The 16853-nt window shown below is 46.5% G+C and overlaps 1 protein-coding gene across 1 annotated transcript in view; it reads left to right on the top strand.

Moving 5' to 3' along the window:
* Ntf3 (neurotrophin 3) overlaps positions 1-15851 on the top strand; it is a 67871-nt gene extending 52020 nt beyond the window's left edge. The window contains exon 2 of the mRNA XM_052172698.1: positions 14925-15851. Coding sequence (XP_052028658.1) covers positions 14925-15722 — 798 coding nt within the window. The 3' untranslated portion in view covers positions 15723-15851. The remainder of the gene's footprint in view (positions 1-14924) is intronic.
* Positions 15852-16853: the final 1002 nt, after the last annotated feature.

Below are 16853 nucleotides of genomic sequence, written 5' to 3'. Positions count from 1 at the left end.
TAGGCCCCATGCCCTCCCCTGTGTTCACAGCTGGATGAAGGAAGAATTACGGTTTTTTTCCCAGGCGTGGGTTTTGCTCTTCTGGATGGTAGGGCTTCAGTCATAGCAAGGGATCTTAGAGAGGTATAGTCTAAGGAGTCAGGAAGCAGAGCGTCTGCATTGCAGTTTACCTCAGCTGTGACACCTGGTAGCTTGCCTACTTGCTTTAAAATAACGATGTCTTCTCAAGATAGTGGGGAGTAAGTATTAAAATACAGTACTCAGCCCACAGTAAAGGTTCAGTCTCATCTTTCATGTGAGTTGATGTTTCTAAGAATTGCATCTTAGATGAAGACTGTGAGTCTTTTGGGAAGTCCTGTGTGTCCTCCTATCTGGTCCCTCGAATAGCAGGTTTGCCCTACTGCTCTGCCTCAATTCTTAAGCTGAATAGAAGCTTCCTGCTTGTTTGAGGTGACAGTTGCTTGGTCCTTAGAACATCAGGAAACTGATACCTTTAAGAGCCATAGTTGCTTCCAAGGAAGAGGAACTTCAGGCTTCTGTGACGAAGCTCACTCAGCTCCGTTCAGATCACTGCAGCCCACTTCCCAGTGAGGGAGACCACAAGTGCCAGGCTGTGCTCAGCACTGATCTCAAGCCCTCAGGGCCAATCAGCAAAAACTTTATCAGCAAGGAGGGAGGATGGGGTGAGCCGGAGTGCTGGCGCGCGTGGGTTGGAGGTTGAGGCAAGGGTGGAAGGATGTCTGTTCTTATTTACAAAGGGAGCGATGGAAGCTGTGCTAGAAAAAGAAATCTTCTTAGCCTCTGTTTACCGTGGTGGGTAGCCACAGGGAAGAGAGGGGGCGGGGTGGGAAAGGGAGACAATAGAATTCTGTGTTGCCTGCTATAAAAGCCCACTCTCCCAAGTGATGTGGCAAGCTTCTCAGAGCACACTGCTCAATTAGCCCCAGTGCTTAAAGAAGGGTCTCCCTGCAGCTGTTGGTGGCAGGCAGGAGCAGAGGCGGGTGGCTCTCCCTCAGCTCCTGGGCAGTGGTGAGGCAAACCTGCAAGATTCCTGGCTGAGAGAGATGGTTGAAGGAGAAAAGCAAAGAGAAGAAGGTCCCTGCTTCTTGAATGGAAGGCCTCAGAGGAGGCTGAGGAAGCTGATCTGGGGAAAGGCATTGCCTGGCAGACCTCAGAGGAGGTGACCAGAAAAGTGAGTGCACGCGTCTCATGCAGAGAGTGACCGACATATGGAACATGTTATCTGGAAGGGTTACAGTCTGAAGGAGTTCCTGGGGGTTTTCAGGGGGTGGTTGGGGGAAGGGAGCCTCAGGGAAACTCAAGGAGCTTTCTAAACAAAAGGAATTTGAGAAGGCTTGGAGAAATAATGAGAAATGCAAACTTGCCCCAGAGTTTTTCTCTATCTCCCTGGCTTTTCCTCTGCCTCCTCTCACATTTCCAGTTCCTGGGACCCAGAAAGGCCTCTGGAAGCTAGTGTCTTGCTCAGGGTGGACAGCACTCCTAGCTTGGGGGGTTAGAAGGGCCCTGAAACCATCTCCTTTGTGCTCAAGGGAAAGGTAGCTTAACCTTCCAACCTTGAGGACAGGCAGACCATTTGAACTGGATTTGCCTTAGGGATGGATGCCTGCCTTTCCTCCAAGAACAAATCCACGCCCCCTGGGATGTGGAAAAGCCTTGCCCAAGGACTCAGTGGGATCTGAGGGGGTCCAGGTGGAGAATCCGTTCTGCTTTCTCAATGTCCTTCTCTAAGCATATAACACACAAAACACATACAGACATACTCACAGGCCTATAGGACTCACGCGCGCGCGCGCACACACACACACACACACACAGATGCACACACATACATGCTTATTCAGACACATACACATTCTCATGTATACATCTCACACATAGACAACTTTAGATACAAACACCCCACATATAGATCTACATACTATGTATATAGGCATACAGATACCACCTATGCAAACATTCATATACACAAATCTATATACACTGTTACCCAGACACACAAATACAGACACACATACACACACACACACACCACTTACAGAATCACATTACCCATTTGAGTCCCAGTGCACATTATCATCTGAGGCCCTAATCTTCCCCAGCCTTTGATTAGTGTCCCCTCATCTCTTCTTGAAATGAGATACAGATGACCTGTGCAGTCATAGCCTTTCCCATTGGGCTCTGTGACACTGACAGGAAGCTTATGCTATTTATTATAGCAAGTGAGGCCATGCCAACACTAAAGCCTCTTCTCTCTCAGGTTTTCCAGGGGTGTCTTCTGAGGCCAGCAGTGTGTGGCCACCTGCACCATCTGTTTGTTCTTGGGAGGCTATGCATACTATTCTCCATGTCAGGGGCAGTGGCCTGGTATAAACTGAGGCCCTTCAGAAGCACTGGCATCTTCCAGCATCAGGAAGGATGCCTGTCTGAAGTCCACAGAGCAGCAGAGATTGAAGAGACGACAAAGCCGTGACCCTGGAGAGGAAGCCATCCAAAGTAATGAAACAAAGAAAGACATCAGGCTTCTGATGTGTTAAGGGCATAAATGCCATGGATTAGCCACAGGTTCTGTGCCCGTGGCTTTCTCTCAGGCTAGGTGAGCCCACCTTCTCACAGTAGTGTCAAGCATTATATAGCCTGTTCACATTCACCTGTGGCCTGGTGCCTCTGCCTCAAGAAAACTACTGGTCAGCATGAGAAGTTTCTTTGTACATGTCCTGTTTTGGGCTCCACATAATCAGCATGGGGCCTGTTCCATGGGCTTTCCACTGGTTGTTTGGTTTTGTGTTTGGCCAGGTACTTTCCTCAATACACACCCCGTGACACACAAATCCTAACAGATGAGGGTTCTAGTTCCTCTGTCCATGCTTCCAAGGAGACAGAGAACTAAGGCCAGAAAAGGAGACTAACAATTGGGATTGCTTGATGGGGATTGGTGAAAAAGTACCTGGGGATGAGCATAGAAAAATAGAGACACAGATGTTCCTCTCTGAGAACCTTAGAAACTCTTTAGTTCAAGAATTGTAGGGCTAGACATATGGCTCAGCAGGGAAAGGACTTGCCATACTAACATGAAGACAGGAGGTGTTCAGATCCCCAGAAGCCAGATAAATGTCTGCTGGACGTGGTGGCATTTGGAAGGCAGGGATGAGATCCTGAACAAGCTGGCTAGCTAGACTAGCCAAAGCAATAAGCGCCAGACTCAAGGGAAAGGCTCTACCTCAATATGTAAGGTGGAACGCAACGCAATCAAGGAAGACATTAGCTTCTGTCTTTATATATATATATATATATATATATACACATATATGTACATATATATATGTGTGTGTGTATGTATCTGTATATGTATGTATAAGCATGCAAACACATGTATATTTTTGTTCACTTACAAATGTGCATACACATGTGCATGCACACCATATGCAAATATTTGCAAAAATAATAACTCAAGACCTAGGATCTGTGAACCACTAAGTTGGGCTTGAGGGTATAGACCACATTGAAGTTGTTCTGCAAATTTTTTCTTTATGTGCATGTGTGTACATTTTGAGCTTTTACTGTAACCACAGTTTTGAATCATATCCACCTGCATTCCTAACCAAGGATGCTTAGAAAAGTGTGCCTTGGTGGAGGTTGGCACTGGTGTTGGGTGACATGGCAGGTATTTAGCAGGTGTGGACTCAAATCTCATGTGTGGGAAATACAACTGACCTGCCCAAAATACAAGTAGCAGAGACTGCCAGGAACTGAGACCTCTCAGCTCATCAGTGATTCTTTCAAGCTAGCCCCAAAACTGGTTAGTGGCATAGTTGGCTTTATCAACCAACCAACCAACCAATCAATCAATCAATCATCAATCAACCAATCATCAATCAATCAAAGCAAGAAACATGTTAGGAACCCACATGCTTTCAATTTTCATTTCTTTTTTTTTTAATTTTTGCATTTTGAGTCATAAGACGGTTATGAGGCCATGGAAGCCAAAGTTGAAATGTGGTTTCAGTGTGATCTATCCCCACAGGTGCATGAGTTTGAATACTGTTTCCAGTTGATGATATTAGTTGAGAAGGTTGGGGAAACATTAAGAAATATCACATAATGGAGAACATGGATCACTGGGGGTTAGAGAAGAGGCTTGGCATTTTCTAATCCATTCTTTTCCCTGCTTACTGTCTGTCTTCCTAACTTTTTATTCAATGTGTCAATTTTCATTTCTTATAAGTGCATTGCAGTCTATGAAAACCATGAGTCCAGAGCACGCCGTATTAGAAATTCTAGCCCATTCAGAAGTGAGCAGAGGGCTGAGCCTGTGACTTTACATGTGATGAACAAACACTCTACAGTAAAGTTACAGCAGTAGTCCAGGCTTTTTTTTTTTTTTTTTTTTTTTTTAGAAATTCCTAGGCACTTGGTCTTCATTCCCATTAATATTTCAACTTTAAGAAATGAAAGTGCAAATACTTGAGACTACAAGTTGAATGAGAAATCTTTTTCCAGCCACTCTATTCATGATGGTTGCCAGCCTCAGCCTGTGGAATGTGCTCCTGACAATTCAGAGGACCTGACTAGAATCTGTCTCTGTCTCTGTCTCTGTCTCTGTCTCTGTCTCTGTCTCTCTCTCTCTCCCTGTCTCTCTCTCATTCTCTCCATTTTTTCTCTAAACATGGAAAGAAGCATTGAAAGCAATGTGGCGTTGCTGCCAGTCTGCTGTGAAAAGTGACAGGTGCCTTGGATTCAGAGTTAAGTGGGAGGAATTATGCAATCTTAGCTGAATGTTAGGGTTGTGAGGTCACTGGGATGAGTGTCTAAATCCTGGCTCTGCATCTCAATTGGTGTGCGATGTGGGGCAAAATTATTTAATCCTTCTGAGCCTCAGTTTCCTTGGCTGCAAAGTGGGGATAACAATCGTATCTAGAAGGATTAATTGAGATAATCCATGCAAAGTGTCTCACAAAGTCTAGCATATGGGAAGGCTCACCGAAGGTTAGCAGTTATTACAAGTGATTATTGTGACTTGTGTCTGTGATTAAACACAGCTTTGAGTTCAGTGTGTTTGTGCCAAAATTGCTTTCAGAGGAGAAGTTCTGGGCTGGCTCTTTGAGTCTCACCCTGATGCCCAGAAAGACACTAGACTGTTTGGGAGTGGAGTCCTAATGTTTAGTAAGTGCCTGTCTCACACTCCAGTTTGGATGAATGATTGGTTTTCTCCCTGTGCACATATCACAGCATTGCTGTGTGAGAGGGTGAGAACAGACCCATAAAATCATCAAAAAGACATCTCTGCTTTGGCCTTCTGGATTGTAAAAGTGTTGGAATGAGTGATGGTGGCCACAGTGAATGCAAGAGGAGACACTTGCCAAATGAAAAGAGAGGTGCTAAGCCACTTGAGAGGTAGTTATGACTCCCATGGTCTTCAGACAGCAGAGGGCATCAGATCTAAGGTATCTCAATGGGCCATGTCTCATCCCCAAGGACAGAGGCTGGCTTTGTGGTAAGGGGGGGATCTGTGAGGGACTGACAATGCTTGGTACAAGCCAGCTCACCAAGCATACAGGAGGAAGCCTGCCATTTTGTCACAGTCTCTGCAGCCAAGTCCTTTCCAGGCCAAACCAGGATGGTTTCTTGATCCTAGCCTTCCTTCTGCCACCATGATTAAGGCAGAAATGGGAATGGCCATTGCCAAGCCTGCTGTGGGCTTGGTTTGGAAGAGAGGAGAGGTGTATGTATTGAAGAGAAACCTTGGGAATTCCCTCAGTCAGTTTCTTTGTTCTTTGGATTTGGTAGACAAGATGGATACTTTAGCATCATCATTACTATTCATCTCATTATTATTTATTGTAATTATAATCCATTGTAACTATCACAAAGCAATTTCTCTGCAGCCACTGCCTTGTGATGGTATTCATTTAGTTACCTAGCACTTGCCTACAACAGGGGATTAGCATAAGCCCAATGCAGACACTATAGATTTCAAATAAAAATGTTGATGTGGGGAAGTTATTTTTCTGAAGCTCAAGTTAGTCTCCAGCGCCCACTTCCCCTCAGCCGTTGGTTTGCAGCATCTTTCCTCATAAGTGTTTACCCTTGGAAAATGGAATTAACCCTGACACAGAAAATCATCTTCTTCCAAATGAGCATGCAACAGAATATTAAAGGATTTGAAAAAGCATAAGCAGTGACGGGGGTGTGTCTCAGTGGGTGGAGAACTTGCCTAGCTTGCCGGAAGACCTGGAAATGATGACCACCACAACACGACATACACAACACGACATAAACCAAGTGTGGTGCCACAAACCTCTAATCCTGGCATTTGAGAGGTGGAGGCAGAGAGTTCATCCTCAGTGCTGTGGTGACTTTGAGGTCACTGTCTCAGAGAGAGAGAGAGAGGCGGGGGGGGAAGAAGGAAGAAAGGAAGGAAGGGAGGGAGGGAGAGAGAGAGGGAGGGAGGGAGGGAGAGAGAAAGTAGCTTAATTATAAATTATCCATCCTTATCAAGGGAGAGGCACCATATGCATGTGTGTGCACAGTCCTGTGACTACAACAAGTCTCTGCAAAGTGGCAGTTGGAGTGACTGTCTAAACCAGAAGAAGACTTACTAGGCAAGCCCATTATAACCACTAGCTGAGTAGACTCATTTTCTCTCCGATTTCTAGTCCACCCTCTGACCATGGAATCAGCGATGTAAAGAATAGAGTAAATTGGAGCTTCCTGGGGCTCCTAGGAGCCGACCAGGCATCCTTTAGATCTTCTGCCAAGATGAGGCTAAGCCAACGAGTTCCTGACCTGGTGTAAGCACGCTACCTTCCTGTTCAGTGATACAGTGCACATTGTTTTGACATGTGCCATACCTTCCATCTCACACTGCCTGAGGGCCTGAGAAAGGTGCACATTTGACAATGAGGAATTCCCAAGCATGTGCACACAGCAGACTCCTGGCTTCCCACCTTCTCCTCCGTGTACTTAGCTTTCCTGGGGGTCAGGGACCAACAAACAGTACATAGTCCACAAAGGGGTTCTGTTTCTCATGGCCTGTTCCTGGGGCAGGCCAATTTGGCACTTTTGGAGATGGGTTAGCTTTTGGGGGGAATCTCTGCTTTGTTTTCTTTCAGTCCAGCATGTGACATCTACCTCCACTTGACTGTGATCTCTGTTGCCACTGGGAAATCAGCACCTCATGAACCCGGTGGCTCTTGCTTGTCCTATTTCAGAACTTGCTCCTTGTTCCCGGAAAGAATCAGCCCTATTAACTATTTTCCAATTCCCGAATTTGAAATGTTGAGGCGTCTTGCTATTGCTTTTGTTTTGTTTGTTCATTTGTTTGTTTCAATCAAGATCTAGTTATATCTCTCAGGCTGATCTCAAACTCCTCCTCCTACGTTGATCTTCTGAGTACCGGGATCTCAAGAGTGAGCTACCACACCCAGCTACTGTAAGATTTTACAGGAAGCATCCACGCAGAACCTGATCTTAAAGAACAGGCTAACACTCCACCTCCCTGGCCTGGGCCAGCCTGCCCTCACCTGTTGATGCTGGCCTGCTTAGCTCTCAAGGATCCCCAGACGTGGTCCCACCAAATGCATGCAGAGAGTATATGATTAATTCTCGTCTTGATTGTGGACCTCTCGGTTTTCCATGACAATCTAAATCATCCCTCTGCACCGTCTTGGGCTAGTCTCTCGGCTCTCTTTGATCACAGTTCTCTTCCTTACCTTCTTGATTTTTCTTGTTTTCATTTTTCCTCCCACTGCCAGGCTGTGACAACCAAACAACATCAGGTATCAGAGTATGCTACACTAGCAGTGAGGGGCACCATTTCATTATAGACAAGCATTTCATTACACCCTTTCTAGGAAACAATTTTTGTTGTTGTTATGGTTTTTGCCTTTTTGTTTTTGTTTTTGAAAGCATGTAAGACAGCCAACCCAAATAATTTCCTGTTTTCTCCCCATTAGGTAATCTTATGTTTCTTTAAATCAGTAGTAATTATCCAATCTCACGACTAACAGATATTTAAATTATCTGAGTGATAGGGTGAGGGGTAGGACTTTCAAAAGTGTTTAAGCTGTCAGAGATCCATTTCCTTATTGTACACTGTAAGGCAGGGCATGTCAAAGTGACCAGCTCCCTTGCAGAGCTGTGCTGAGAGTGAGTCAGGACAGCACCAGTGCAGAGCGCCATGGGAAAGCGGTACCGTGGAAACTCCCCCAGCCCCACAGATGTGAGTTCATCTCTCATTCACTCTTACACCAATCCCAAGTTCCCTTAAACCACCTTCTACAAGCAATGCCCTCCCTTGTCGGCCCTGAATTCCTCTTCCCTCCAGAGAGCTGGCTTGTGTGTTTTCAGTTTGAAGTCAGCTGTCCTCTTTCCAGGTTGCCAACCCCCTTAGATACTAAGGCCTAATTGGTTACCAGCATCCTCAGGGCCTTTCTTCCCTTTGGGTGTCAACTGTACATTTGAGTTCATCTGACCCTCTTTCCTCACCCCTGCTTCCGGTTCCCTTGGAAGAGTAACAGATAAGTTCCTCTGGAGGCTTCATCCAGCCTCTTACTCTGGCCAGCCTCCCAGCCTTGTCAGAGGTCAGAACATCTTTGTGTGACTCTGTTGATTCATTCTGAAGCCTCAGGACCTGTGACCAGAACAAAGCCAGGGTGGATTAATCTGCAGTTAAGAGTGAGGGAACAAGCTGAGGCGGTCTTTTATAGGGTTCTAATTTAGTATTTCCACCACATTCCTTTTCTCTTTGTCATTTAGCTTTAAATCTGTCACTTTCCCACCTCTTCCTCCTTCCACTGCCTGTACAAGCCATGAAGTCTGTCTGGCAGAACACAGTCCTAGAAGCCCTTAGTCTGACTTAATCAGAGGCCGTGTCATAGAGGCAGAAATCCTCTGGAGAACTAGACCCATCTGGGTACAGCTGGACAGCCTCTGCTCTATCCCCAGCCAGATGCATTTGCCTCCAGAGGACCATGGATGTGTAAGAAATAATGAAATCTCCTGGGTTTTCATATTAGAATGTTGGCAAGTTAACATCTGATGTCAGGCCGCTCTCTCCTCCGAGGAAAGCCAACATTGCCTCTCTTCCTTCTCTGAGGTCACTCAGCCTTCCAAAGATGGCCGCAAACCCAGGACATGAGATGGTACATCCAGTGCACTGTTCCTTACAGCATTTGACCTCTGCAAGCATTGGTAGCCTCCAGGGGACAACTAACTTAGTTACTTCTATAAGTAATGGTTTCATAAGAAATACAGAGAGGAAGAAAATGAAGGGGTGGCTTCAAATCCCTAGAATTATCTTATAGCTGAGACATCTTTGGAAGGTACTTAACCTGCTGGACAGCAGCTATCCTGGCTCTGCACTAACTCTTAGACTATGTTAGGACAAAGAGTTCGCAGATGAAATCATGGGGAACATGAGCCCTAGTGTAAAACTGTATTCGAACTCATTAAGTATTCAGCCTCACTCCTCAGTTTCCCCAGAATGGGATAGATGAAACTTCCTACCTCAGTAGCGTGGTTCTCAGGATTTATAATATCATCTATATCATCAATATGTGGCTCTTGGCACCTTAATCATTGAGGATCTCACTGTAACTGGGCTGAAAAAAAAAATGTACTCCGTGAACTGAAAATCACCAAGTTAAGCAAAAGAAGCTAGACTTGGAAAGACAGATATCACATGGTTTCTCTCATATCAAAGAGGTCTCCAGTCAGAAGGGCTGACTACTTGGGAGTGGACAAATAAGGGTGATGAGGGGTGGATATGCTCAGAATACACTGCGTTGGTGGATGAGAATGTCATAATGAAACCCGTCGGTTTGTGCCATGACTGATGTATGCTAGTTCAAAACAACAAAAAGAATGAAAACCAACAAAAAAGGAACTTTCAATGCATGCTCAACAAGAGTGAGTGGCAGTCACGAGGTCAGAAGTCAGTGGGGATACTGGCCCTAAGGAGAGGAATTGTCTCCTCGGCAAGTGCCAGCACAGATGCAGGCTGCTGTGGTCCCCAGTCCACCACCACCTTGTGTCCCCACTCCCTTTTCCGTTTCAGCCACTTGCTGAATACCCAGCAACCCTCTGTGGGTGTTGTAAACTGAGCCAAAAAGGAGGAATCAGAAACTGCTCTCTTTTGAGTATTTTGAGGGATGGTGAAACCTTGTTAGGAATGTTGCTCCAGGGACTGAGAAAACACCATATGTGGGAAAGCACTGCTAAGTGGGGAGAAGAGCGTGCGCCTGCTGCTTGGGATCTTGGAAAAGCATAGGCAGGGGGAATGGGCGCTGGGGAGAGGGTAGGAAGGGGCTTTTACTGAGGTCTTTAACAGGTCTTTTTCTAATTATAGCCAAGAAGAGCCTGGGGACCATGGCCTGCTTCAGAGCCAAGGCCTATATTTTCTTTGGGAAAAGAAGGCAGAGTTGATTGGCTTCCAATCCAGGCTTGGCAGAAGCCCATGCAGGATTTCAGGCCAGTAAGCCGTGCTTTGGGTAGGTCTTGAGTTGTGTCAGCACCCATTCAGTGGGCAGACATTGCAGCTCTGCAGTGTATGGAGCCGTAGGCTGGGCTCCTAGACTGTGTGGATTAGAAAGGCAGGGTTCTCCACTGCGGAAGATGGAGCCTACTGCTAATAAGAACAGTAGGACAGTTGCTGAAGCTGATGACTGAAGTGGATGAAAGTTGTGCCTGACCTAGAATGAGTTGACACTGCCTTCCTGTTTCCAGTCCCCACCCCAGGGAACCAGTCCCCCAGGGAAAAATCCTAACCTCAGAGGAAGTGAAGAGATGGCTGACCAAAGACGAAGCAGAGATCTCACTCTGCCATTTCTCATGGCCAGCATATTCAGGACCTCACTCCCTGTCTCCCACAGTCGCTTCTTTAATCTCCCGTCCCTGCGCATCCAGGACCCGGTGGTGTTCTCTGTCCTACAAGCAACATGGCTGGTCTGAGCTCTAAGCATGTGCGAGCAACGGAACAACCGTGCTGGTACAGCCTGCTGGGAGCCAGATGTAGCAAGAGGAATTTTCCAGATGCTTGCTTTTCTGTGCATGCATACAGCAGGAGCAGGAGTGCAGCCCACAGGTTGCCGGAGACAACTCAAATTCATGTTCAGCTGCCTTTTCTAGTACACTCGATGTGTGTCTTTTAGTTACCTGAGCATCAGAAAGCCTTATTGACCTTAAGAACCAAGTGTCCTCTGTTCTTCCCTGCAGGTAACAAGCAATCCACTTAGGCCCTAGTTTCCTGATCTGTAAAAATGAAGTATCTAGGGTCCTTTGCAGCCTTGATTTTATGTGTTTAGGGAAATTCTTGTCCCAATATTCTTGGACTTGCTTTCTCCAAAAAAGGGAGGGAAGGAAGGAGGATACAGAGAGGGAGGGAAGGAGGGAGGGAGGGAGAGAGAGAGAGAGAGGGATGGATACAGGGAGGGAGGGAAGAAGGGAGGAATACAGGGAGGGAGGGATACAGGGAGGGAGGGAGGGAGGGAGGGAGGGAGAGAGGGAGGGAGATATACAGGGAGGGAGGGAGGGATGCAGGAGGGAGGAAGGGATACAGGGAGGAAGAGAGGGAGGGATACAGGGAGGAAGGGAGGGAGGAAGGGAAGGAAGGAAGAAGGGAGGGAAGGAGGAAGGAAGGGAGGGAGGGAGGGAGGGAGGGAGGGAGGGAGGGAGGGAGGGAGGGAGGGAGGGAGGGAGGGAGAAAAATAGATATACCAAACAGAGTCTAGAGGATGCTTGCTAGGATCTGAGAAAGCCTTGCAGACAGTTGAGAAATACTTAGCAGCTGGCACATGACAGTGCATGATGCACTCTCATAATTCACTCCACACAAGATTGATGATAAGCAAGAGTCTAGATGAGAGAATGGGTGAGGCACATGCCCACTTCCACTGCTCTGTGAAGGACGCAGGAGCAAATGGCTACTAGAGCAGCCATTTGGAGGGCAGGCTGACAGAGCACGAAGGAAGCATGGTTGATGACGTTGAGGGTAACTGGAGAGCATCAGAGTGAGGCCAGCTTATGAAGCCAGCAGCGAGGAATGACAATAATTTCAGAAGAAGTGACCATGAAAATGGAAAGGACTTACCCGTGAGTCACAGAGCTTGCTCAAGCAGCGGGAAAATGGTGAATCAGATTGGAGTATGGGACATGGGAGCCCAATACAACTGTGACCAGAAGTCAGGGCAAGAGGATGCAGACACCCATCTCTTCTCCCTGTCTGGTTCTCTGTGTAAAATAGCTCTTAGTTGTACCTGGAATTTCTCTCAAATGTCCATGTGGTCAACGTTTAGTCCTGGCTCAGCCGCTGCTGAAAGCTTATGAGAGATCATTCTGTCACTGGAGGCATGGCCTGAGGTATTGCTCCCTCCTCCTCCTCTCCACTGCCTCCCCACACCCTACCCCACATTTTTTTCTCCAGACCATGATTAATGTTTTTCACTCAAGCACAGTTTTGTTTTATTTTATTTTTATTTTTTTGCCATATCACCAGAACCAAAGCCATGAGGCCAATTCATCGTGAACTGAAACCTCAAGAGCTCTGAGCCCAAGAACACCCTCTCCTTTTCTTAATAAAGCGATGCTCTTTGACATTTGTTATGGGGACTGAAAGCTAAACAGCAGAAGGGAAGGCATGAGGCTAGATGTGCCTTTGAGTTTTAAAAGATTAGCTTTCATTTTTATTTGCATGAGTGCGTATGCACATCCTACTTGTATGCTGGTGCCCATGGAGATCAGCAGAGGCTGTTAGACCCCCTAGAATTATAGTCACATATGTTGTAAACCACCCAACAAGGGTATAGGCACTGAACATGGGTCCAATCAAAGAGCAACAAGGATGCTTACCCGCAGAGGCAGCTCTCCAGCCTTTGATAGGGGCTTTTTAGCACTACCCTTTGCATCAAAATTCAGGCTAGCACCACAAAGATTTTTTTTTCTTATCCCAAGTCCATTGTACCATCCAATATACACCTTGTCAAATCATCCTCATAATCACCTTACCAACCTCTTACTTTATCTGCAACCCGACCCACACATCCATCATCCTGATTTGTTGCCATGTATACAATATCCTTGTGTGTTCATACTTATAGGATCTAGGCTTTGGGACAATCTGATAAATTCTTTTTGTTTTGTTTTGTTTTGTTTTGTTTTGTTTTGTTTTGTTTTGTTTTGTTTTTTAAGACTTGTAGTTTCAAATGATTTTATTGCAGCTGTCCTGGGCAAGGGGTGGAGGCTCAAGCTGTGTGTGTGTCCTTCATTTTGTGTTCCTTAAGTTTTGTTTTGTCAGGCTTGCAAGATTGACGGAAATGTCGCTTCTAGGCAGGGTGGGAGGGAGATTAATTACCCCGTGGGAACCCATTTTCCTGGGATAACACAATTCTCGCAGTCTCTAGGCAGGCAGCCATGGTAGAGCCCTTCCCTTAGCTTTGACCTTGAAGGAGCCCGTTACCCTGAGACTGGGTGCCAGGGAAGGAAGATGGCCTGCTTATCACAGAGGCAGTCCAGGAGCCAGCAGGAAGATGTGAATGCCTGGAATACTGTTGGCCTTTGGGGATAAGAGAGCAAGCCACACTTCAGAGGAGATGGGGAGAGAGGTGGTGAGGCTGCAAATTCCTGGGACAGGCTCCACAGTGAAGGCTTAGGACCAGGGCTTCTTTTCTACAGCCTTGTTACCTTGTTTGTTTCCTGCGTATTCCCCCCGGATTCTACAACACCTTTCTGAAAATACCAATACCGAACCAAGGGAAAGGGTTTTATTTTTCCATGTTAAGACAGGACTCTGAAGAGAAAATGCCCATGGGGCCACTGAGGTGGCAGCCGCGGTGATTAAAGAGTGAATGTTCTGGGTCGGGGGAGGGGATTACCAGGTCAGGGTCACCAACACAGCTATCTTTCCACCTGAGAGTCTACCTCCTGGGCTAACCTTCCGGAAAGGCCTTGGCCCTGTGCATGGGAGATGAGCGGGGAACATTTCCAGATCCTGCTGCAATTCCTCCAGGACTCGCCAGGAGCCCTGTGCTGAGGCTCTGTTATGGCAACAGAAGAGCAATGGTGCGGTGGGTGGGTTAAAGTGCCACATCAAAGGGGAGATTATGGGATGGGACTTAGGACAGCAGAAAGAAATAGTATAATGGGAACTAAAAGTCCCTAGGAGGCAAAAGAAACCATCTCAACCCTCACTACCCAGAGCAGGTGGAGCCATCCTCTGAGCTGAGTTTTGCTGCATCTCTGTCTTCTGTGGGAGTGCAAGGATTGGGAGATCCTCTGCAGGGTGTCCTGGTGACCAGTGTCTTTCTGAGAGTCCATACTTAGGCTCTCTCAGCAGGTGTCCACCGGTCTTGTGTTTGCTTACAAGGGTAGCAGGGTCAGGAATGAGCCTCTCTCTGATGCCACACTTTAAAAACAACAGACTCAGTTGGCAGCCCTTGTATGTCCCTCTGGAAGAGCTTGCACGCTGCACTTGGGGACTGGTAACGTTACACGTCTTGAGGAAGTTAAAAAGCTCTGGGCTGATCCAGAGATACATTGATGCAGTCCTCATAGTTGTCTCAGTAGAGTGGACCACGTAGCTTCCCAAGCTCCAGGGATGTTTAAGGAAGTCATCCCTGCACAGCAGGAGGCTGGGGAACAATGCAGACATCTTTTGTAAAAAATACAACTGGTGCTGTCAGTCTAGGAAGCAAGTAATCAGAAGACCTGTGCTGTATCTTTCAGTATTTCTCAGGGGCTGGGAGAGGAAACCCCGCCCCTTCTAAATAACAGGGAAGAGTTCCGGTGCTTGGTGCTTCTTTAGACTGGTGGTACCCTCCCATCCTTCTCAGATTGTCAGCCTCAGGTGGCTGATGCCAGAATGACCCGGACTCTTCCAGCCAGCTGTTAACACCTGTGTTTCCTCTTTTCAGATCTTACAGGTGAACAAGGTGATGTCCATCTTGTTTTATGTGATATTTCTTGCTTATCTCCGTGGCATCCAAGGGAACAACATGGATCAAAGGAGTTTGCCAGAAGACTCTCTCAATTCCCTCATTATCAAGTTGATCCAGGCGGATATCTTGAAAAACAAGCTTTCCAAGCAGATGGTGGATGTTAAGGAAAATTACCAGAGCACCCTGCCCAAAGCAGAGACACCCAGAGAACCAGAGCAGGGAGAGGCCGCCAGGTCAGAATTCCAGCCAATGATTGCAACAGACACAGAACTACTACGGCAACAGAGACGCTACAATTCGCCCCGGGTCCTGCTGAGTGACAGCACCCCTTTGGAGCCCCCTCCTTTATATCTAATGGAGGATTATGTGGGCAACCCGGTGGTAACCAATAGAACGTCACCACGGAGGAAACGCTACGCAGAGCATAAGAGTCACCGAGGAGAGTACTCAGTGTGTGACAGTGAGAGCCTGTGGGTGACCGACAAGTCCTCAGCCATTGACATTCGGGGACACCAGGTCACAGTGCTGGGGGAGATAAAAACCGGCAACTCCCCCGTGAAACAATATTTTTATGAAACGAGATGTAAAGAAGCCAGGCCAGTCAAAAACGGTTGCAGGGGGATTGATGACAAACACTGGAACTCTCAGTGCAAAACGTCGCAAACCTACGTCCGAGCACTGACTTCAGAAAACAACAAACTCGTAGGCTGGCGCTGGATACGAATCGACACTTCCTGTGTGTGTGCCTTGTCGAGAAAAATCGGAAGAACATGAATTGGCATCTGTCCCCACATATAAATTATTACTTTAAATTATATGATATGCATGTAGCATATAAATGTTTATATTGTTTTTATATATTATAAGTTGACCTTTATTTATTAAACTTCAGCAACCCTTACAGTATATAAGCTTTTTTTTCTCAATAAAATTCGTGTGCTTGCCTTCCCTCGGGCCTCTCCCATCTGTTAACCTTGTCTTGTGACTGGGATCTCAGGAACCCTCCTGTAAAACCTGTGGACACCAGTATTTGGCATTCAGTATTGTCAAGGCCATGACTGTGGTTTCAGTAAACTTTCTTAAAATCGGATGATGTCAGAGTTGTGTATAAACAGAGTGCTATTCTCCCCTTCTGGTATATTCTACGTTGGATTAATGAATTAAAGGAATCGCTATGGCCCCCGTTGAAAATGGTACCTTGTAGCGGGAAGCTCGGCATTCTCTTCTGGGCAGCAAGTTGACACTCAGGTCCTCCTTGTTCTTCCCAGCTATAGGCTTGCCAATTAGAATTGTGCTTTGCGCCAATAATAACAGGCCTGGCAATTTTATTTCTCAGCACATTTGTTGTTTGGGGGTTGTGTAAAGGGTTGGAATTTTCTTTTTCCTTTTGGCTTTGGTTTTGTTTTTGCTTTTGGTAAGTAGTTTTCATCCTTTTACACAGATAGGGAAAAAAATTTATAACTATTCTAGCAGATTTGTGTGTGTGTGTATGTGTGTGTGTGTGTGTGTGTGTGGTGTGCTGGGGTTCAAACTGTAACAGAAAAAATGATATGTCTACCCAGAAGCAAACTGAAATGGTTCATGAATAATCCATATACAGAAGATAAATGTACTCATTACAGATTCTCTTGGCCCAGGGCCTTCCCCACTGATCTTGTGGCCACCCTCCAGCTCATGAGCAGTTGTAAAGTGGTATTCTTGGGAGAAAGACCTGAATCAAACTCCAGCCCCTCCCCTGTGACCTCGTGAAGGGTTTGAAGACTAGCAGAGCCTGGATTTCCTGGGGATGCAGTCACACGGAGATTCCCAGGACATCTGGCACATCCGTGGAATAGCCATCATGGACTTTGTAACCAGAGGTAGGCCTGCGAGAGTGCTAGAGCCATTCCATTGCTCGCTTCTTTA

The sequence above is a fragment of the Apodemus sylvaticus genome, chromosome 2 (genome assembly GCF_947179515.1).
Source record: "Apodemus sylvaticus chromosome 2, mApoSyl1.1, whole genome shotgun sequence".
Lineage (NCBI taxonomy): Eukaryota > Metazoa > Chordata > Mammalia > Rodentia > Muridae > Apodemus > Apodemus sylvaticus.
The sequence above is the reverse complement of the archived record's forward strand: the minus strand, read 5'-3'. Positions and strand labels throughout refer to the sequence as shown.